The 22520-nt window shown below is 37.9% G+C and overlaps 1 protein-coding gene and 1 long non-coding RNA gene across 2 annotated transcripts in view; one reads left to right on the top strand and one right to left on the bottom strand.

Annotated features, from left to right (window-relative positions):
* The window catches only part of LOC142603449 (uncharacterized), a 33675-nt gene extending 28691 nt beyond the window's left edge, over window positions 1-4984 (top strand). Inside the window, exon 4 of the long non-coding RNA XR_012837380.1 lies at window positions 2982-4984. This is a non-coding gene — a long non-coding RNA (uncharacterized LOC142603449). The remainder of the gene's footprint in view (window positions 1-2981) is intronic.
* IQCH (IQ motif containing H) overlaps window positions 1-22520 on the bottom strand; it is a 71228-nt gene that overhangs the window by 24623 nt on the left and 24085 nt on the right. Inside the window, exons 11-14 of the mRNA XM_075764122.1 lie at window positions 19805-19888; window positions 17287-17462; window positions 12719-12991; window positions 10608-10799 (exon numbers count right to left, since the gene is read on the bottom strand). Coding sequence (XP_075620237.1) covers window positions 10608-10799; window positions 12719-12991; window positions 17287-17462; window positions 19805-19888 — 725 coding nt within the window. The remainder of the gene's footprint in view (window positions 1-10607; window positions 10800-12718; window positions 12992-17286; window positions 17463-19804; window positions 19889-22520) is intronic.

Raw genomic sequence — 22520 nt, 5'->3', positions numbered from 1 at the left:
CCCCATTAAATACAGAAACTAACTGCATTGCTTTTACTGTTCAAAAATGTCCCAGAAGTACACAAGCATATAAAGTGCAAGAACCCTGACTCTATTGCTTCAGGCTCCTTTTCTTGCTGCTTCATAAGCATTTGCCTGCTTCCCCTGGGTCTCTTTGCTTCTGTTTTACATCCCCTTTCTTCAGCATCCCCATCCCGTGCTGCAGAAGATGACCAGCCATCCTCTGATCTTGGCAATGTCCTAAGCCACAATTGCATTATCTTGAGCTCTGGAGGAACATGATAAAACCTTATGGCTAACATCTAAGAATAGGGAGGAATGAAAAAGCCAAACTATTTTTACAGACCAGTGAGTTTGAAGAGATGGGCTTTGTCATGAAGTGCATGATGTAACGTAACCAAAAATACTAATTCAAAATCAGCTTACTGTGATTTATCTACCAGAATGAGGAGAAGGAGGATAGGCGGATGATCAGGGTATCATCTTTGTGTATACGAGACCCAGATGTATCTCATTCCTAAATGCAGTCTGCCTGTGAGACTGTGGGAAAGTCACTTTCTGTCTGTGCCCCAGCCAGGAAAGGGGGACAATTGCTGTCCCTGCCTCCCACGCAATTGAGAAAAAAATGCCTTAAAACTATTGAGGTGCTTAGATAATGATGCTGATCTGGGCTATGCAGGCTCCCATCATATACTAAGGAGAAAAGTATGTTGTTGACTTTAAACCTCTCAGAAAAAATGCTAAAAAAAATGTTTCAGTCAGTATATCAATATGGTAACCAGCATGACCTTAACCTGATGGCAAAACCAAAGGATGACATAAAACGTGACATCCAAGTTCAGAGTTTACCCAGATTCTGGTCTTACACTGCTCATTTCCTTAAAATCTGTAAGGAGGAGTTTAGGTTTTGGATATCTCAGCTGACAAACAGAACAGTGAGCAAATATCAGTCGGCTTTGTCTTGATTTGTACTTGCATTGAAATATTACCAAGCAAAGAAGTCACAAGATTGGGCGATTCCTGAAAATAAACGCAGCTTTGGAGAGAGGATCTGAGCCATGATGGATGTCATGGAGTTGCTGACCTACAAATCCATTTGCAGCTGCCAGTGCGTTGAGCGATACCTCTGTCACACTGAGTCTCATCTAATGACTCCGGGTATTGTGCAATTTGAACAGAAATATAAAAACAAACCAAAGCAGAGGTATGCAATGGCTGCCTGAAAGCTTTTGATAAATTACTGGGGGAAAAACCCCAACAATCCCAGCTGGATGTGCAGAAGCAGTTGAGAGTGCTGTGACCAAGCCTGTGTAAGTAAAAATTAAACTATGGGGACGTGAAGTGGGACACAATTTTCCATTGCAGTAATTCCAAGGGACACGAGAGCATCCGCGCCAGCTCCGTGGAACAGCGCTGGGGATAGCTGTAGCTCCTTTTAGGCAGAGTTGTTTTCAAGGATCACACATGGCTGTGACAGAAAACTCCTTAAAAGGGATGCAAAGTCAGGCAGAACTTCCAGACTTTGAAGCATACCGAAGGTCACGCTTGCCTGGCTCACAAAGGGAAGCTGCTGGTAAGATAGAGTCTCCATTCACCTCATCCGCACATATAGTGACATCATATGCTACTTCTCTCTGTCCATATGATGGACATTAGACAGGCAAGACTGTTGTGGTACTTCCTTGACAGACCCAGCATTGGTTGCTTAAATGAGGTCAAATAGCATTTGAAGAATCATTTCAGTCAAGAAAATCTGAAAAATGTTCTTGAGATCAAACCCAACATAACAGCCGATTTAACAAGTCATGCCTAGATAGTCAAGGTGTTCACAGAAGGGAGTCGGGCAACCGCTTTTTAAGGATTAGCACCTGGAATTCTAGTTGAACGGGGGGTTTTTTGCAACTGTAAGCTCTAAAAAGGCAATAATCCTGATTATAGGGAGTTTTAGTAGGCAAATTCAAGCCCGGATCCAACATTCACTCATGAAGTCAACCCTTTCAAAATGATCAGTGCTCGGTAGGCTAATTTCATTTAAATTGGACGGTATCTCCAGCAGAGCTTACCAATGTTTTATCTCTTGATGTGGCCCAAAACAATTCAGAATCATAGGTGCAGTGGAAACAGGGAGCATTTGTTCAAATCTTTCAGCTGATGTTTCTTAGTACCAGTAAAAATGAGCAATCCAGATACTGTTTACATCATGTAGAAATCTTTAAATCTATCAAAATCTGATTGTACCTTTTTATAATAATGAATAAGCATGAAAAAAATACACTTTTCCCCTCCAAAATGTAAAATAATTTCTCACCCTTCTGCTAGCTGAATTTTGAAAGGCTTTCTGAGAATGGCAGTTGCAAGAAAAAATTAGGACCAAATGTGGCATATGTTGAAGGCACTGGGAGGAAATCTACTCGAGACAGATCAGCCAGCAAAGAAAAGCCTGTTGAGAAGTAAATAAATAGAAAGAAGAAATAGAAATAGGAAAAAAGACCTGGGGACAGAAAGAGGCTGCAGAGCAGAATGCATGAGAAAGACCTAGGGCTTTTTAGCTAAAAATCAGATTGAAAGGAAATTATTTAGAACTTGCAAGAAAACAGAGTGAAGAAAGTAACTCCAAATAAGTAAAGCTGACTGGCCCAGAGAAGAATAAAATCAGCAGACAGATCCTCAGCAATACAAACTGCCACATCTCTGCCGAAGTCAATGAAGCTGTGGCAATTTATGCCACTTCATTGGCACTAGGACAATTCATACCGTTTATACAGTATATCCTTTATGTGGCGATCAGTGGAGCTCTGATAACTTATTCCAGCTGCCTTGACGTGAATTGGTCCAGCCTAGCGTATTCCTCTGTTCTCAGCGACACCAGCAAACACGGCAAGCTTGGAAGCGTCCAGTTTCTGCTGCCTGCCTGTCCAAATAACTTTCATTATTTCCTATTTTGCAAACTAAACTGACTTGACACTTTTTTTTTAATACAGACAGGTACACACTGGCCAGAACCACAATCTACCGCACTGAACACCACAATTTGAGAGGTTTATAAAAATGGAAATGTTTTTGGAAGTGATACACTCAATACCCTATCTACTGGAAGCTTGCAACCTGATTTAAAGCCCAGGCATTTAATTGTTAACTGCAAATTTTAAAATTAAAAAGTGCCAATTTTGCCTTCCACGAGCTGGAAAAGTATGTTCTGATAGAAGGTAACATCATGTAAAACAGCCATCATTACCAAGTAACACAAATGTTTTTCGTATGTAAAATTGCTTTGTAAAATATTTGCTCCATCTGCTGAAAGTAGCAAAGACAATTTTCCCCGATAGCTAATGGCCCATTTCAGCTGTATGGCAAGCGATTCACCGTGGCTGCGACTTGCATTAAGTAGAACAGCGAAAACAGTGCACAGAATTCTCCACTTATGTAGTATTATCTACTCACTGCTTCCTGAGAGCCTGTCCCTCATTATCACGGCCTTCGCTTTGGATCAGCACACAGGACCGGGGTTGCTTTGACTCGAGAGGCTTTTTGTCATACTGAGGCACATATGCTATGCTTCAATACAAAAGCACAAAACAGCCACTTTCCTTGACTACAAGAACAAGAAGGTTAGTTCTCTTTCAACTTTCCAGCACTTAAACTGCTGTTCCTTTTTTCACACCACATGGGGCCATGGTTTTCTCTTCTGGCTCACGCTGTCACTCTGCACGCTGAGGATTTCAAAATATAAAGATCAAGCACTTCTTTTCATTCGAAATTCAACTACATGCACACACACAAAAAAGCAAAAAAAAAAAAAAACCCAAACCCCAAACACTGGCCTAGTCCAAAACAACCCCTCCGGATTGCTTGTTTCATTGTATACTTTGCTATTTACCATACCTCCATTGAAAAGCACATGTTTACATTGTGCCCTGAACTACTTCAACATCTGCTAACAGACCAATAAAAAATAAATAAACCAGGATTGTTTAGAAAGAGAGATCCTTTCTATTTCCTCTGAACACTCCTAAACTGGCAATGGCAATATGCTGCAAGATCCCTTTACGTAGATGTCATCTCGGAAAACAATATATGCGGGGAAATCAAATATAAAATCACTGCAGCCTGTGCTGCCAAAAATCAGACAGAAAGAGGATCTCAAAAGCTCTGTGAGCTCGTCAAATAATTCTGCGTGTTTATGCACAGCATGTTCATGTGAAATTAGGACACTTTAATAAAACAGTTTGCTTTTTTAATAAAAAAAAATACTGTATGTGCATTACTATTTTATTCATAAAAGCACATCTCTTGTGAGGTTGCAGCCTTTGCTTTTCAAGGTTCCCCACATCTATTGTGAGAGCGAAGAAAATGTAGCATAATTGTCATGATCTTCAAAAATCTCTCTTTAAAAAAAATAATCTACATTTATTTCAAATGCAACATTTGTAAGTTCAGGACATTGGGATGTTAATCCTTGTTACAAAATGAGATAATTGGTATTATTTGAGTCCGTCTTTTCTGTATTTTAGTTAGATCTGTGCAAACGCACAAACAATTGAGATGTCCTCAGATTAATATTATTTTCCTAATTAATTTATTTTTCTCTCTTTCAGTCTCTATACATTTTGTTCACTTTTGTTCACTTGCCCTCCTTTTCTGGCTTTTATCTTTAAAGAAAAGATTCTAATGAATTCCAAACCTGTGATTTCAAAATGAAAAAGACGACATATAGATAATCCACAGTCACTTCCCTGGAATTTTATCTAAATTGCTGAGCAGTAATGCTGAGACAATTGTCAGACGAAACCCGCATTGCATTTAACAACACACAGTTAAACTTCTTTTATTCTTAGAGTTGCCTATGCGTTACTTTTTGGATTTTAGCAAAATAAACATTTTTAAAATAATCCAAGCAGGCATTTTATTGGATGTGGTAACATTAACGGATTTCAGATTTCTTTACTGCTCTTGCTTTATTCTCTCCTTCCACACTGTTATTGCTACAAACTGGCACTTAAATTCAATTGATTCAAAATATTCTGGATCCATATGGCCTAAAACCCTGGAGCTGAAGTTCTGATATTGCCTCACTGCTGTTTTCTAGCATTTGCCTCTACTCCAGTCCCCAGATGGTGGAAGTAACATTTAAACCTCCTTTCCTCTGCCTTGTACAATAGACCTTGGCACCATTTCAACTGTTTACTCCGGTAATTAACAGCACTGATACCACAACAATTACAACTCCTACAATCTTAACACAATAATGCTATGAATTAGTGAGAGCTAATGGCTGGAAGGTATAGTGGTTCCAGACTGCGAGATCTGTGCATTTTTAGAATAAAATAAAAGGTACAAACAGCACGCTTGCGGTAGACAATGATTACCTAGTAATTAGTTTACACAAAGCTTCCTATTTAATGGCAAAACGCTGTAATTAACGCGTGACAGAAAATCAAAGGGTACTTTGTAAGCATATGAAAAATTAACACTGCAGGCCTATAGCTTTATGTACTGATTAGAAGCATATTAAATCAATAGGACATACAAACCAACAGCTTGCATATCTGATGATTGCAAGTCTCAGGAATGGATATCATGGCTTTAATTTAACCAAGGGATGCAATTATCACGCTTTATTTTACTTAAGATTTGAGAATCACCTGAAACATCACCATGGCTGATGCACAGATATATTAATAAACTGAATAAGAGCACTACGAACTGTTTGCAAGTACAGTGAATATTTAAAGTATTTAGGATATATTGCTGACAGAGCACTCCCCGTACTACGAAACAGCCTGCAGCTGTATTGCTTTATCGGTAATCAATTTCTTTCTTAAGTCTTTGGGTTCTTTTCTCTTTTCCTATTTAACATCATATCAGCTAGAAGAAATTTTAAAAGCCCATCAAAATGCTGTGAATGCATCTTCGGTGTATCTGTCAACGAGTTTCTGGCCCTCTTCAGGCTGAAAAAAAATACCACGCCTGCAATTGCATGTGTACGATAACAGCAGCAGCAAATCCTACTTGCTTAAGAACCCCCCCGGTAGACTTTAGGTGTCATACTAAGACTGATTTGATTGCTCCAAATTTATTCCAGTTTCAGTAATATGTGTAGTGTTGCCCTAGAACAAAGCTGGTGGTGTTACAAAAGGTGATCAGAGTGGTGAAAATGAGAATGGGGAGCAGAAAGGGAAAAAGGAGCATTAGGAAGCTATTCTGTGTTCACAGACATCAGAAACGGTAGTGTGTGGGCAATGCCATGTTTCTAAAATTACAGCTTCGGCAGTATTACGGTTGTTTTTTATTTTGACCTGTTTATAAACATGAATATACTCTGAATTCCTCACTTCATTAAGGAAACAAGATTTGGGATGTAAGCTTCTGATTTCTTAGAGTGAATGCAATTCACTCAACCAGTCAAAAATCTCGCCACTGTTCCCGATTTTCAGATAATCACAAAGGTTATCTATTACTTACTACAGGACTTTTGATAGCTGACCAAAACATTTTTAATTCAAAGGAACAGTCAGCATTTTGCATCATATTATCTTGGCCTTTGATAGCAACCAATAGCAACCAGTGTCTGAATATTGCTTTATGCAACTCAGACCGAAAGTTGCATTTTCCGGATTTGTCGCCTTTTGAAAAGATTTTGATTTCCTCTTACACATTTTACTGAATTAAACAGGATAAAGTCTATAAGGAAAAGAAACCATGACAAAATATAGTGACACAACTGGAGGCAGTAAGATTCAAACACTCTAACATTTAAAACAGTAGGTTGCCCAAGCGCATTAAATAGCTTTTTTCTTCTACAACCGATATTTAATGGAGAGTTTTGAAATGGTTGTGTAGCTATGGCCAATTATAATGGCTTATTGAGAGAATATTTGTTGCTTGTTTTTCTGTGTCTTGTTCTATTCTTGTATTTTCAGCTCTTTTCTTTTTTATCCCCACACTTACCCCTTCTTTTGTCTTCAGTCTGATCTTCACTATCTTTAGGATTGCTGCTAGGTAAACTCACATCATGTTGCTGGTCATGGTGGTTAATTAAGAGTCGCAGTGTAATAAAAGATAATTGTAAAATTAATTTGACTAGTAATTTAATCTAGTGATTTAGATACTATTTAGAGGTCTATAGTTATCCAAGAGGATGGGATCTCTGCATAGTCCTGTATTATTTTATGTAAAAGGGGGACTGTTAAAAGAAGGAAAAAGGCAGCACTAACAGGAACGTGATGTTATCTTTCCTCTAAAAGGGAAGAGGACCGCAAGCGTTCGGAGAGTTTGAGGCAGCAGATTGAGTCCCAAGATTTGGAGATGGAGCCCAGGAGGCATTGCAGATTTGACAGCCTGGAGTCTGCTCAAAAAACAAACAAAAGGCATAAAATATACTTTGTAGACCACTTTTCCATCAATCTTCAGCTTGAATTCTGAGTGGGCATCTGAGCCTCTTTCTTCAAGGTCACGAAAGTACGGCTGTGTAAGGTCTGCCTAGCCCTGAATCCTGTCAAGCGACTTCTCAGGAAAGTATGAAAACAGAACAAGCATATCCGTTCCCCAGATACTCTCCCAGCCTCCAACAATTTTCAGCTCAGAATCCCTCTAAGCCAGAGACTGTGTCAGCGATAATAGTTTTCCACGAATTTCTATGGTCTCCCAGCAAGGGTCCATATAAGTATAGGTGAGATTTTCCAAAACCTGAACTGCTGACTTTCAACAGGAGATACTCAGCTTCTTAGCATCACTAATGGAATATATGGAATGCCATATATTAATACATATTATGGTTATTTTCCTCTAGGTATTCCAAACGGGCCCTCATGCAATTGTCCTATTGTTTTTTCACGTACTCTAGTAAGTAGCAGAATCACATTTTTTGCTATGCACGGACTGAATCGGTACAGAAAATAGGTTGGAAAATCATGATAGAAGGGCGTAAGAACATTTCCCATAGCACACATGCCTGACGTGGATATGTTAAACAGCTAAAAATCTGTGAATTTATTTGCTCCTTACAACAGTCATTCACATTGTAAGATACAATTGAACTGCTATGGTGTCTCGGTACTTACTGATCCTTTTGCACATAACTGGGGCCAGATCCTGATATTCTTTTTCACATGGCAGAACGTCTCCACAAATGGCCTCACGATTGCCAAATGTGCACTTGTGGCGGCAGCAGTTCTCTTGATACTGAATATCATTAGAATCTGGGCCTCAGGATGAAATTTGTTATATTCTGACAGACTTCAGCAGCGCACAGTGGGATGAAGGTCTTAGAGAGACATTCGGCATAGTTTGTGAATTCAACCCTTTATGCAGTAGCAAAATAATTGTTCAGATAACTCAGATGCTGCATTAAGTTAACAAGGTAAAAACCATCGATTATCCTGTCCTGCATTTTTGTTTGCCCAATGTTGTGTTTGAAATGAGGAATCTAAAATCAGTCTTATTTTTAGACGGAACAGATTTTTACACAGTTCAAACTCACAAACGGCATTATTTTTAATCTGTTGCCTACTACATACCAATGAGGAAAATCTGGGTATCGTGTCTTAAACTGCTATGCAAATGATGCTATTTGTAAGTATTAACATAATTTAGTGCTTACAGTCATATTCTCATTTCTAATAATTCTACCAGAATGAAGACTCTTTTCACTGTACTCTTAGCCTGCAGGATAGTCTTTCATCAAGAAGCTGAATTTTTTAATAACCTGCCAGCATACGTTTTGTATGTGGCAGCCTATGCCGATGACACAATGTCTTCATTATCAAAAGAAACAGGTCTACATACTGTAATAGGACATTAAAGCATGCCTGTGCTCATAAACTAATGCTTTGATGTTTAAATGTGTATCATTACAATGGTATTCCTTAACAAAGGATGATTTTAATCCTCTGCTCTCAATGGTACTACTCAGTGGAGACTGCAATTCATTATATATAAAGAAGGTCTCCTGTTCTACAAAAGAGGGCTAAACTCAGAAGGCAGAAAAATTTGAACACGCGCATTCAAACAAGACGTTTAAAACAACGGCAAGTTTCACACTTTGCCAAAGCCCACTTCAGTACTGCTCTGGATTTAGGGAAGGTTTCCTGCTGACTCTGGGAAATTAGATCAAATACGTTATTCCATATATATTTTCCAACTTCCAACAGGTTTGCATTTAAGGGCTTCTAATGGATTGATTCCTGGTTGCATCAAAGCTCAACGTAAAGGCAGTATAAAAGGGAAACCAAAGAAAGCCAGTTGTCACTATGTGTCACTGAACCACAAAAGAACTAAAAAGGCACAGAAACAGAAACGCTAATACTAACACTGGGTACTACCACTTCCATAGGGAATTTATACTGGCCAAAACTAGAGTTTGAGAATCATGTCTTCTGCCCCACTGACTGAGGTGGTGGGAGCAGGATCTGGATATATTCTGTAATGTGTCCCAGAAGGCTCAGTGGCCAGACAACGCTTCCACTGGCAAAGGCCGCTACTTTACACTGCTTGACTTGCGCAGAGTGAGAGATCTTTAGCAGATCGGAGAAATCAGCCCATCAGCTTTATATAAGCTCTATTTTAGACCATGGAATTATTTTGTAGTTGTCAAATGCAACGGAACTGTAATCAGCACAATTTGAAATTTTAACATACAATATAATTCAATCAAACAAAAATTTCAAAACAGTTTTGATTGAATTAAAAAAAATCCAAAGAGCTATAATGAGTAGTTTATGTAAATTAAACAATTCTTTCTGGATACATTCCTTCTGGCTTTAAAACCATTACATTAGGAATGAATTTGGCACAATATACAGAAATATCAAATGCTTATTGAAATTAACACATTTAAATACCAATGAATATTTAAACTACAAATAGTTCTCTGAATGCCAGAACTGATGAAGTCTAGTTTCATACGGATTTTTCTGCGATTGAAATGTATCATCTTACAGCCTCTCTCAATCATGTGGATTCTTAGGAATCTACTAGTGCATGAGTCCATGCTACACTATTTCCTTCAGATGACTCTCCTTACCTAAACACCCACTGGAATGAAACATGCAGAAGTCTAATGATCTCCGAGACCTCAAGTGTTCTGTCTTCAATAGCTGAAAATAGCTCACAGGTTTAAAAGTTCTTAGGGAACAGGAAAAATAATCCTTAGAAAAGCAGATTAATAAGTAACGAGTTTGTATGTGGCTTCAAATGAATTAGTATTGTTCAACTGTATTAGTCCAACACTTTGTTCCAATAATTCCAAGTTTCTATGTAGATGTAAGGGTCTACACCACCTATATAGTTTCATTTATACATGTCCTCACTTTGGATAAAACCACTGTGTAAAATTTGTACATTATTGCATATGAACAAAGTGCTATGACACCCAAATTATTCCCTGGTTGGATGCCAGGCATCCATTTATATTTTGGAATATTTAACTGTTTTATTTGAAATACTGTTATCCATTACTTTGTACAAGCCAGTCCGGACTCTGTAATATAAACTCTTACCAAAGTCTTCAAATGAAAGCTTGGAGAAAAGATTTACTGTGAGGAAGAACCCCAGTGGACTGTTAGGAAGCCATGATGACAAACAAGACGCTCTGCTTCTTTGTTACTTACATGTGCCCACTTCTCACTCCATATCTCAGGGCTGTATCTCCGACGTTCCTTTTGAACCCAGTGGTAGCATTTCAAATGCGAGATAATGTCACAGTAGGCAGTGCCGTTTCCTCCAGATTCATCATTCACTTTAAACAACCAGCGCCGCACTTCCATATTGTCAATGATCAGCTGGCTGAGAACACTAATCATCTGTGAAGCAATGACACGAAATATTTTGTGCCATGACAATATTAAATTGTTCCTTGATTTAGACCTCCAGTTCTCAAAGACTTGGACTTGCGCTTTACTTTCTAACTATGGTTTCTGTTTCTTAGAGATGCGTGTGTTGTTATGGTTATCTTGGATACTTAGCAAAACCAACCCTGAACATTTTTTGATGAAGAATCTATGGTCTTCATCCTGTACTTGAGTCTACTTGGGAAGACTCCAAACAGAAACAGAGCGCTTTGGATGGTCAATGGAGCTGTGTTCTGCAGAGAGGAATTTGCCTGTCCAATTAGGATCTTAGATTTTGGATAATCAGTACAGCTCAATAAATGTTTGTGACAGGGAATAACATGGGATGGACTACACTATTTGCAAAATCTGAGAAATAATTGTGCCAGATTCTAACACCAGCCAAACATCTGTGAAATTTTCCAACTGGAGAGTATATTATATGGTTATAAATGTATGAAGAAGTTACCAGGCAGGCTTTATAAAAATGCTAATTATTTATTTGTGTATGTACACAGATTTAAATGGCTTTAAAATGCCTTTTGCCCAGCTGGTGTAGTATGCAATTAGCTTCTTAGAATCTGCAAACGCCTTTGAACCTGGTAAAAGCATTATCAGATCTTGTTGCATTGGGTAGAGCCTTCTACACTTTTTCATTGTAATTTTGGGGACTATTTTTTTTTATGGTTGACCTAAAATACAATTACATGTGTGTTCCAGATGCTATTATTTGTGGCTTTTGAGAATCGTGTAAATGTGTTTTTCTTGATGACTCCCCTACAGTAATGAAAAGGATCAATAATATCGTAAGGACTGTACCAATCATAAAGAATTATGTGCTATCTTTAAGTGAAAATTGAGTTGTGCTTTAACATAGCGTCACCTTGCTTTGATTATTTAACCTAAAACGTCAATATTTCATACAAGCAAACACCACAAGTAGAACTTCCATAACGCTGTACCATGAATCAAAATTATTAGATTCACATAAATTATTTAACAATAAATCAAACACTTGTTTTTCAGATCATTGATCATATAGTTATTTCATCTACTATAGAAGTTGCAATGTATTTGTGTGGCTTAGATTGTTTTCAGTGTTAAAGGTGATTAATAAAAAGCAAAGCAATGTGAAAAGCCTCTCTAAGTAGGAATACCTACAAACCATGGCACTGATTGTTTTCCTGTATGAGATGTAGCACCACCATAAAAATATTTTTTAAAAAAATCAGTATGGATCATACTTAGACACATTGCAAATTGCAAAATCAGCTTATAGAATGAAATACTGAGGCACTGGATGCAAAATAAACACATGTAAACTGAACACAGTATAGAAAATTCTTGTGCCTTGTAATTTTAGTTTAGTAATATTTTATTCTTTTCTCGCTGGTCAGGCTAACATGATAGGTGAATTTGGCAACGATAAGCCAGGTACAAGGTAAGATTCCAGTTGCACATATTCTCAGTGAATCTCAATTTGAATCAGCTGACTTCCTGAGAGGAAGAAATTTTCCCTTCATCAAATACTTTATTTTCCCAGAAATCCCTGTTCTATTTTCAGACACTGGTACTCCTATTAATATCAGAGGCCATGACTTCATCCATGGAGCAGCAACACAAACCGTTTGAAATAACTGGACCAAACGCCCTTATATATTCTCAAGAAAGAACACAAAGAATACCAGAACAATTGTATTACTCCCTGACTTGGACACAAACTGCATTTAATTGGTCAGATAGAGCCAAAAAGAAGACAACCTCATACATGATTTAATCAAACCCAGTTAGGGTCGAATCAATACAGTCATTGCAATCGTACAAAGTTTGCATCCTATCAGGTGAAAACAGGCATCTGCATGTTGACACATCCCAGAGCTCATCCTGCTTACCTGGTCCTTGTTGCAGATGTCAGCTCCTCCAGGAGGGGTTGGCACACAAGCACTGGCAAAAATTCGTTTACTTCCAGACTTGGTGGTATAGAGATGAGCCACTTCTGGCACCGAGCCTAATATAGGCACATTTAGCATGTCAGCCACTGCTAAATCATCTTTGTGGGGAACCCCTCCAATAATGTAGGCATCTCTGCTCTGGATAAGAATTTTTATTCTTTTGATTGTCTTGGGACTGTACTTCAGCTGAGTGGCTAGGCACATGTGATGCTTCTGTATAAAAATAACATTATTCTTGTTAAAAGGTGTTCTTTTCTATTCCATGAACCTAATTTATAATGTTGCACACAATAAATACATTATTAATAGCAGGCTGGGTTATGACCTATCCTGTAGCTTAGCAGTTTAAATTGATAAAAGCTGTTGGGGTGAGGCTCCATAATCGTGCACATCTTTAGTGTGTTGGAAATGGGCTCACTGGGAATAGAACTAATTACTACACATCTGTATTTATTTGATCCATGCGGAATTATCCTTCTGTCAGTCGGCAGAGAGGCTGGTGGCCTTTGGATAATAGTGATTCATCTCAGCAACACTTCTGGCATGGTTTAACTCTAAAGCTCCTAAAAATCAATACAAAAATGAAGAAAAACCCCTATAGCAGAGAATGTATTTCACCATACAGTTCAGCAGTATTTTAAGTGATTCCCTGAGAATAAACCACTTTGATTTACAAAAGCTTTCACTGATCACATTAAATTACCAGGGATATACATTTCCATTACACAGTAGTTCTGATAGCTACTGTAAACACAACTACAGAGTACTCAAAGAGAGGGTAGTATCTTTTTGTTGTTTAAAGTACAGGGGTTTCGACTTTTTGGAAGGAATTTCTCATTTCTTCTGAAAAAGAAGCTCTATTGCTGAACAAGCTGCTCACACCAGATGCTATAACCTCTAAATTTAAACTAAGAATATTAGTCATGGCAGGTGAAACCTCAAAAATATTTTCTACAACATATCCTATGCATGGCCTGCAGGTTACCCAATTATCTTTCCAAAGGTATAGAGGTGCACTGAGGTTGAGACCGACAGGGGTGGATATCACACATAAATAGTACAAGAGACATCCACTGCAATAAATAAACAAATCATAATCCTAATAAGAAGGAAATCTTCACATTGAGATTTCATCTAATTTAGGCTCTAGTCAGGAAAGTATTCCTTTTCAGGATAAATACTGGATTTGCTAAGGATTTCCAGGACTGGAGAACCCAGAATATTTTCCTTCAAAGTCCTGGATTCTCCTTCACAGGGATGAAGTATAAATCCCAATTCCACTACTTGCATGGGGACGATGGTGGAAAAGGAGATGAGGGCGCCCCTGGAAGTGGACAAAAGGAATCCCTTTTGTCAGTTCCTTAGTGCTTTCTCATACCAAACAGCTCCAAAAAGTGCCCAAGCCTCTCTGTAAAGAGTCAGACACACTGCAAGGACACTGAGGATCTAAGTCAGAGAAATGAGATACTCTTCAAAGTTCTAGTAGGAAAAATGGAGTTGCAGAAGTATAAGGGCAAAAAGAACAACAAACAAGTTTCCTGGAGTCTTTTTTCCTTCCATCAGTTTTAAAACTGAGACTCTCAATGTTCTGATTCATTTGTTTCCTTTCTCCTGAGCACTGGTACAAAAGCAGGGAGATGGCCTGGGCTGTTGGTCTCATGGCAGAGTTCTGCCATGTAGAGAACAGGATCAATTTCCAGCCCCGGTCACTTGCTCCCTCAGGCCACGAGTGGTGATGTAGGGACGAGATTTGCTTTGTGTCTCTCAATAATGGATTTTACAGTTAATTAAGGAGTGCAGGAAACAGGCTGTAAAATCTAGTTCATTCCTGCTTTGAGAGTGGTATAGCTGCCATGATATATAGTAGCGCGAGTGAAAGCGGGTAAAAGCAGGAGAACTGAGGAATCCTCAGAATTCCAGCACAACACTGCACAGAATAGCGATTAGTAGTTAACCAAAAGGCTGGTTCTTGGTTCTCAAGCCTGTTGATTTTTTAAAATATTTTTAACTTCTCAAGATCAAAGAAGCTGACCTTGGCATCAGCCCCACAACAATGAGCAAAGCTACCACTACACTGTTTTGATATGCTGCTAGCTGAGAATCAGGACTGTGTAACCCTTTGTCAGAGGGTTTTGCACCTGGATGCACTGACTCACAAGAGTCATTCTAATAACTTCCAAGTGCCTAAGGACAACGGCGTATGGACACTTTTCTCACAGTCTCTCTCCACCTCCCCTCTGCAGATGCCATGGAGCACACGACTACCTGTGTCTGGGTGTCTTTTCCACAGATTTTCATTCCATCCAGTTCCATCAAAATAGCCAGGAAACTGGGCAAAGCTGATTTGTGCTTCTAGAATTGCTCAAAGGAGCCTGCTAAGGTGGCCTTCAAGCCACGCTTTCATGTATTAGGAATAAATTTAGATACCTTAGGTAGAACAAAAGCTTTTTATTAAATAACCCAGAAGAAAGATCCTTAAAAAGAACCAATAAAGCTCTAACTCTTACAGAGACAAAATGACAGCTAAATCCACAGTCACTGAAGCCGATGGATAACTAGGATCAGTTATGAGTACAGATTCTTCTCTGCACAAAAGATATATTTCTTGGAAACATTAGTTAATGGATGGTAAAGAACACATGCTTAGTAAGAAGGTAGTTTGAGAATTTTGCATATAAAGAGGTGGAGCACATGGAACAGCCAAGGGCATACCTCAGCCTGGTGTCACGAGAAATCATGATCCTGTGATTGCCAGTTCTTTCTGATGGCACTTGGCACTAATACACTTCTCAGCATTCCACACCTGGGTTAGCAGTGTGACCCGTAGCCACGAAAGAACCGTGTAGCCCTTGTCACTAAGGTTACCTCCCTACAAAAGCAGGTAATTTTTCCCAGTAAATCATAGCTGCATAATAAATTTTCACAAAGCTGTTTGCTCTTCACCTGGAAAAGAAACTTTGCTTGGAATATTTCAACAGAAATTGGAAGAGTGAAGGCTATGCACAAGAGATGCATGCCTGAAAACAACCTGCTTTTACATTAAAACTACTTCAGCCAAATCACCATGCCCAAAATAGTCCGTGAAAGACATTTTCCATTCCTGGACAGCCTGTCCATGTTTAGCAGCACATCTTTTATCCATAATATGATGTGGTTTAGATGATATTTTTAGCACGGTTTATGTAGAAGCCTTCTTAAAGCTTCCAATATTTGGTAGTTAGTACTGGAAAAATAACCCAGTATCCAGAGAAAAAACAGCTACAATTGTCAAAGTGCAATTTTAAAAAGAAAAAAAATATATCACTGGTATTTATCAAGGATTTACCATCCCAATAATTTTACTTTACAAGGTGAAGGCCCAGCACAGGCAACTGTGATTCTTGTAGGTTTCCAGTATTCAGACAAAAGGACAATACTAAAGAAAAGCTAGCTCCTAAAAACACCAATATTATCTTGATCTGTTTTCTCTGAAGTTGGAGAAAAAGACATTCATATTTACAGAATTCATTTTAACTACAGCAAACCTATCAGGCAGCTCTGACCCAGTGGTTCCTCCTTATACAGCAAAAGAGCCAAGCACTTTTCTCATGTACGTGTTTTCAGACTAGTTCAACAGAAAAGAATTCATACATATACACATATAAAACATATACATGTTTTGCTGAACAATATGCTGCTACAGAACTACATTTGAAAACCAAGACATTTATGAAATACAAGAAGCTTCTTTACCTTCTGAAGCCATCAGTTTCAATCAATATATGGTATAACAAATACTTGTTCAACGGAATAACTAGAAGAGGATTATTAATATATATCAAAACCAGGAGCAGGGCTTCAAGCATGGACCCTAGAGATATAAACGTACCACAAACTTTCATAAAGATCAAATGTCAGCTAAGACACTGTGGACTTAGTATTTACAATACAAAATTAGTCTCCACTGTAAAGAGCCTTCACTGCACTGCAGTATTTTCAGAAACACTGTAGTAGTGTACATTCATTAACGTCTCTTTTTAGATCGTGCCTTAGCACGTGGATTTAAAACTGACTTGACAGGTTTGGAACTAATAACATTTCTGTATTACCTAACTTAGAGCGGTTTAAAGTTCTGTTCTTTAAGAAGTTCTGCATTGGATTTAATTGCAAGAAACACTGCAAACACATGAATGATTGAATGCTGGGCTACCCGGAGATAAAGTTTGAGTAATAAGAATGGTTTATTGCTACGATTTGCTTAGAGATATAAATCTATCAAGTTCCCAGTCCCAAGCATATAGTAAGAAGGGACGGTGGTCTACAAATAGCCAATATAGGACTATCTCAAGTAAGCCTATAAAGCTAAACCAGGATATTTATTTCCAATGCTCTAACTAGTAGCCTAATCAGTAAAGCCTTAAACTTGCAATAATATTTCACTGATGTGTACCAGAGCGTTACAAGTTATAAAATTTCCAATTTAATTTTACTGCATCCCTCAAGCTGTAGTAATTAGAAGACAAACTCACAGGGAAGCTGTTTATAGCTTCAGGGGTGAGAATTTTGAACCTGTCCTGCAGGTCACCCATGTCCTCGGGGTTCCCAGATCTAACAGCTGCCTGCAGACCCAGGAGTTTATTGTAATACTGCAGTAACTCCTCACTCAGATGAAGGGGGCAGATGTAGATGACGTCCACGTTGGCATCTAAAACAAAGGGGCACGATATTCATTACTGGGAGAAAGGTAGACTCCATTCAGAACAGCAATCTGATCATTCGCTAACAGCTTCCCTAAAACAGCACTGAAAATAAAAATGAGATCTGTAATTCCCAAATCTTAGTAGTTTTACCTGCTTTTTCTGTGCTTCAGCATTTCTCTGAAGACAGGTCAGCAACCCAAAGAAATAGCTAGTTTTCAGAATACAATCTGCAGAACATATTGGGGGCAGAATTTTGAAAGCATTGCAGGGGGATTTATATGCACAACTCACATTAACATCAATGGGAATTGCGCACTGCTTTAAAAATATATCCCATTAACTTCAGTAAATTATAAAACTGAGCTATTAAGTTTAGAAAGCTGGTGAAATTGGAATTTCATATGCTGCCTGGATTTGGCATGGCCTGTTCCTATTCTTGTCCTGTCCACATAAAAGCTCACGGTAGGATACCATTAATAACTATTGCTGAGCGTGTGAGTGTGCAGATTAGCTACTTAAATACCACAGTGTGAAAATCTGTTTTTCTGCATGTGAAACAACTTGGGCTGAAAGACAGTGTATGCACAAACACTTTGAGGTGAGAAAGGGAAAGTCTTTAATACACGGAAAATTTGGAAAATGTTAACTACTCTGCTCTTCTAAAATATTAATGTTAATAGGTAAGCTAATGAATTAATGGGCCTTGCAACATTAATAGAATATGCTGCCAAAAAGCACTCCTAGATTTTGATCCAACTCCTGCTGAAACCAGTAGGAAGTCTTTCATTGTCATTACTGGGCACAGGAACAAGAGCTCTGAAAGTGCCAGGGACAACTGCTATTACAAAGGAATGAATCAGAAGCAAAGCAAGCAGTGGACTAAGGGAACCCTGAGCCTAACGTTACAAAGGAATAAGATATCCCACTCATACACTTTGCAAACAACCCACAATAAACATATAAGGCCAGAAACTCAACTGAAGCATTTTAGTAGTACAACATCCAACAATCAGCCCTGTATCTGAAGCCCCGACAGAGCCTTTATATAATACAGCTCATTACCATCTAAGTTTTTAAAATAATTAAAAGAACAGTTCATTAGAACTGTTAGTCAATACTCTATGGCTTTTAGGCATTTACTCAGACTTACAAAATGAGCCTGAAAATTTACCAGCTAGAGTACAAAAAGACTACTCGCCAACATCGGCTGTAATGGTGAATGGGCTGCACTGTCAAAAATTGACAAGCTCAAGTGAATTTTTTGAATAAAATGCTGCAACACATTTTACTACTCCTAGCACTGCCCTATGAAGAGATACACAAGTCTGTTTTGGACACGGTGAGGTTCTAGAGACAGAGAAGCTAATAGGAGGTCACAACGAGCAAGGAAATCCTCTGGTATTCTAAAGAAAAAGGAAACCAATGTGGTAAATATCAATGCTCTTCTGCCAGGCACAGGTAAAGCTTCTGATCTAGTTAATAATTTAGTTAATATTTAACTAGTTTGTGTCTTACTCGTGGGCCGTGTTACATTTTGCAGTAGAACCAATTTTCATGTTCACAGATTTTAAATTGATAAAAAATGCCTGTATAATGTGTTGACTTTGTCCCTTTAAGTTTCTGACTATCATTTTAGAGATAAAAAAACTATGTTAAACAAAATGAAGAAAACAAGACTGTACTGTGGAAAAACAATATTAGTGCCAAGATTATATATAAAGGCAATTACATTATTATTTTAGGCAACTGTAAATTTCTGGATCTAATATATTTTTGTTACAAACTTAGTAAATGGCATTTATAAAATAATAATGATACTGAAATATACATGAATCATGTAAAGTATGTCATTCCAGGGAGCCAATGAAGTTGGTCATTGACAAATAATATTCCTCACTGCTTTGCTTAAGAGGACTGTCATTCTAGGACAAACTTTTCAACGTATGTCTTTTGCCTCATTTGCTAATTTAAAAAAAAAAATTGGATTAAATAAGGGCTTGCTCTTTTCTAGCACATCTTTCTCTCCATATAAGCCTGAATGAACACGAGTAGAATTAGCTACCTAATTTTGTAGAACACTAAACACTGTTGATCGTTTGTGGTGCTCAGCATGCCACAGGATGAGGCTGCTTTACCTTATCACAGAGTCGGAAAGAATCAGCATGTTGTTCTTATGAATAACACGGACAGGAGCAAAGGCCATAGCAAATAAATTACTTCTGAGCTTATATGTTCTCTATATTTAACATTTAGACTGAAAAAGAAGTCCTCATCGGTCATTCTTTATTACTCACAACTACAGGCAAATAACGATGAAAAAATAGGCAGCCAACAGCTCGTAACATACCCAGTATGTCACACAGCCTTCCCATCTGCATATTCTGTTGGAGAGCAAGATCAGGAATATGCTCACGGATGCACTGGGAATATCCTGGAAAACAAGCAAAGGACCCCCCAAACTGTATTCAGAAAACCCCTGGTATGGATTTGAAAGAAATCAGACTTTTGAATTAAAAAAAAAAGCTGTAATAAAAGTATTTGAAATCCCAAACGTGGTAGAGCACTGATCACATCGTCTTATGAATTTACTTCTATTAGTGAACTGATGTAACATCATACTTTTATAGCATGAGATTTTAAATACAGACCTAAACATTAGAGACCTACAGAGCTTTATCATTTAAACATGTAGGATGAGTGTTTTGTTTGAGTCTTCTATGTTGCTGGATTTTTATTTTTTTTTAAACACTGCAAAAATTGACAGCATCATTAAGCAAGAATCCTGGTATATTTTGTCCTTCACACAGATAAAAGGCAACAAAATCACTTCATTAAGGAGATGTCTCAGTGATACCTGATCACTTTGTTGCAGAGGATGAATGAGTGGCAGCCTGCCTGAGCTTGGATTAGATATGTGGAGGTCAGACTGGCAACCGATTGCATGCTCACATTCAAAAAGCCTGCAGTAAATGACACGGCCACTCTAGCTATAATCTCTAACCCTGTAATTTTTTAAATTCAGTTAATTCTAAATTAATCAGTGTGTATATACAAACACATACAACCACACAATGCATGTTGCTAGTTGCAATAGCTGGGATTAAATCCATACAAAAATTCAGCCTAACATTCAGTGTTTGAAATAAAATCCTGACTGATCCAGTAGCAAGAGCCTTACAACATTTCCATATAACTGCACATGACAAATAATCTGAAACTTATGAAAAACTTCGTTTGACTACAACCTGCTCAGTATTTCAGTGCTTTCATTTCGGAAGATAGTAAGACTGGATCTTCCAGGCAAATTACAAGGACAATTATTATAAGTAATCAGCATTCTAAGGTGCTGTGGCAATGACACTTTGCACACAGGAGAGCAGAACACAATAAAATACAGAGCAATGGAAATAATCAGTTTCATTTTTAGTAATTTCTTGTAAAACCTACATATTGTAGTCAGCACAATGGTACCAGGCACCTGCAGAACTACATCAATGTAAAAGATACTGATATTTTTTGCCACTCTAATATTAAGCTACAGTAATTTGAAAAAGCTTGCTCTGATTACTGAAACTTTAGTCTCAAGTCTTCATTTTGTTCTCTCATGTGGGGACCAATTTTAAGCCACTAACAGTGCTGCCTAACAATATAAAAACATTTAAATTTCAAATGTAGAAAGTAGCTGATTTCCCTGCACTAAACTGTCCTCTTGAGAACACATTTGTTTATTAGAACTAAATCTGGGCAGAAAAATAACATGCAAATATCACTTGGAAAATCAGTAATTATTTAAAAGGAATAATAGTTAAAGTAGCAATTGAACAAACGTTAAAACTTGCATGTGGCTGCAGTTCTGCAGAAACACCATAGCATTATACCAACTACCACATGTACTTTTCTTAGATATGTTAATAAAACATATTAATTCACAATATATTAGCTCCCATTGACATGACCCCATTACATTTAATGAGAGGAATATTCACTCCTTGTGAATCATTCACCTTCCAATGGACATTATGAACCACATTAATCCTCCCACCTGATATATTTTGAACGCTCTGCGCTTACATGGCTGGTCATCTGACAATGCTTATTAAAGGCAGAGGCTTAATATTCCTTTCCTTGTGGTTTAAAGAAAATTCAACCCAGATGAATTACATATACCGTAATCACAGTCTACACGTTCCAGTACAACTATAACCTGTGACATCATTTCTTGTTTGTTACGTATAGCTGGTTTACGTAACGCTAACATTTTGCGCTACAGCATTTGGTCTCAAACGCATGAAACATTTCAGATAAATGTGCATTTCCCAGAGTTATACTAGTACTAAAATAAGGGGTGCATGAATTAATGGTAAACGGCCTGCTTTCACCTCCCCTTTCAACCTCAGCCATGACCTAATGCCCTTTAACAGCCATTTCCCTCATAAATTTTGCTCCTCTCAAAGTGTGTTCTCTCAACAAAGAATCCACAACCCTTTTCAAACTTGCCTTTGGGGGAAGAAAAAAAAAAAAAAGGTAGGAGGACAGAGTGGGAGGGACATGATATGACAGTTCAAGGAACCACGGGGTGATGGCTGAAGGGAAGGAGGAAAAGGAGCTATCTAGGATTCAGCCACCTTGTGCATCTCAGGGCTTGGGACAAGTCTAATGAATAACACCTACCTTTTCTCACTGTACTTGCACACCTCCTGTTCAACTGAAACTACTTTTAAAAAGGATTCATGTATCACACAAGAGGAAGCTTTGATAACTATACAGTAGGTTATATAAGGTGACAAATTTTATTTATTGTAAACATAACTATTTGGGTAGAAAGAAAAATACTAAACAATCTTGAAACGATGGAATCTACTTTCTTTTTTCTAGCTATACTAGGAATCCAAAGTTTTTGTTTTGGTGAAATAAATGGAAACATTTGTTCCTCTCAGCAGTATAATTTAAGCCCTTCACCATCCCTTTTCCTGGATTATTTCCAGAAACCTGACATGAATCTGAAACTGTTGTGAAAATGAAGACTGCTGAGAAATTCACAGTTATGACTCTATCTCAATTTA

This window comes from Balearica regulorum, chromosome 12 (assembly GCF_011004875.1).
Source record: "Balearica regulorum gibbericeps isolate bBalReg1 chromosome 12, bBalReg1.pri, whole genome shotgun sequence".
NCBI classification, from domain to species: domain Eukaryota; kingdom Metazoa; phylum Chordata; class Aves; order Gruiformes; family Gruidae; genus Balearica; species Balearica regulorum.
The sequence above is the reverse complement of the archived record's forward strand: the minus strand, read 5'-3'. Positions and strand labels throughout refer to the sequence as shown.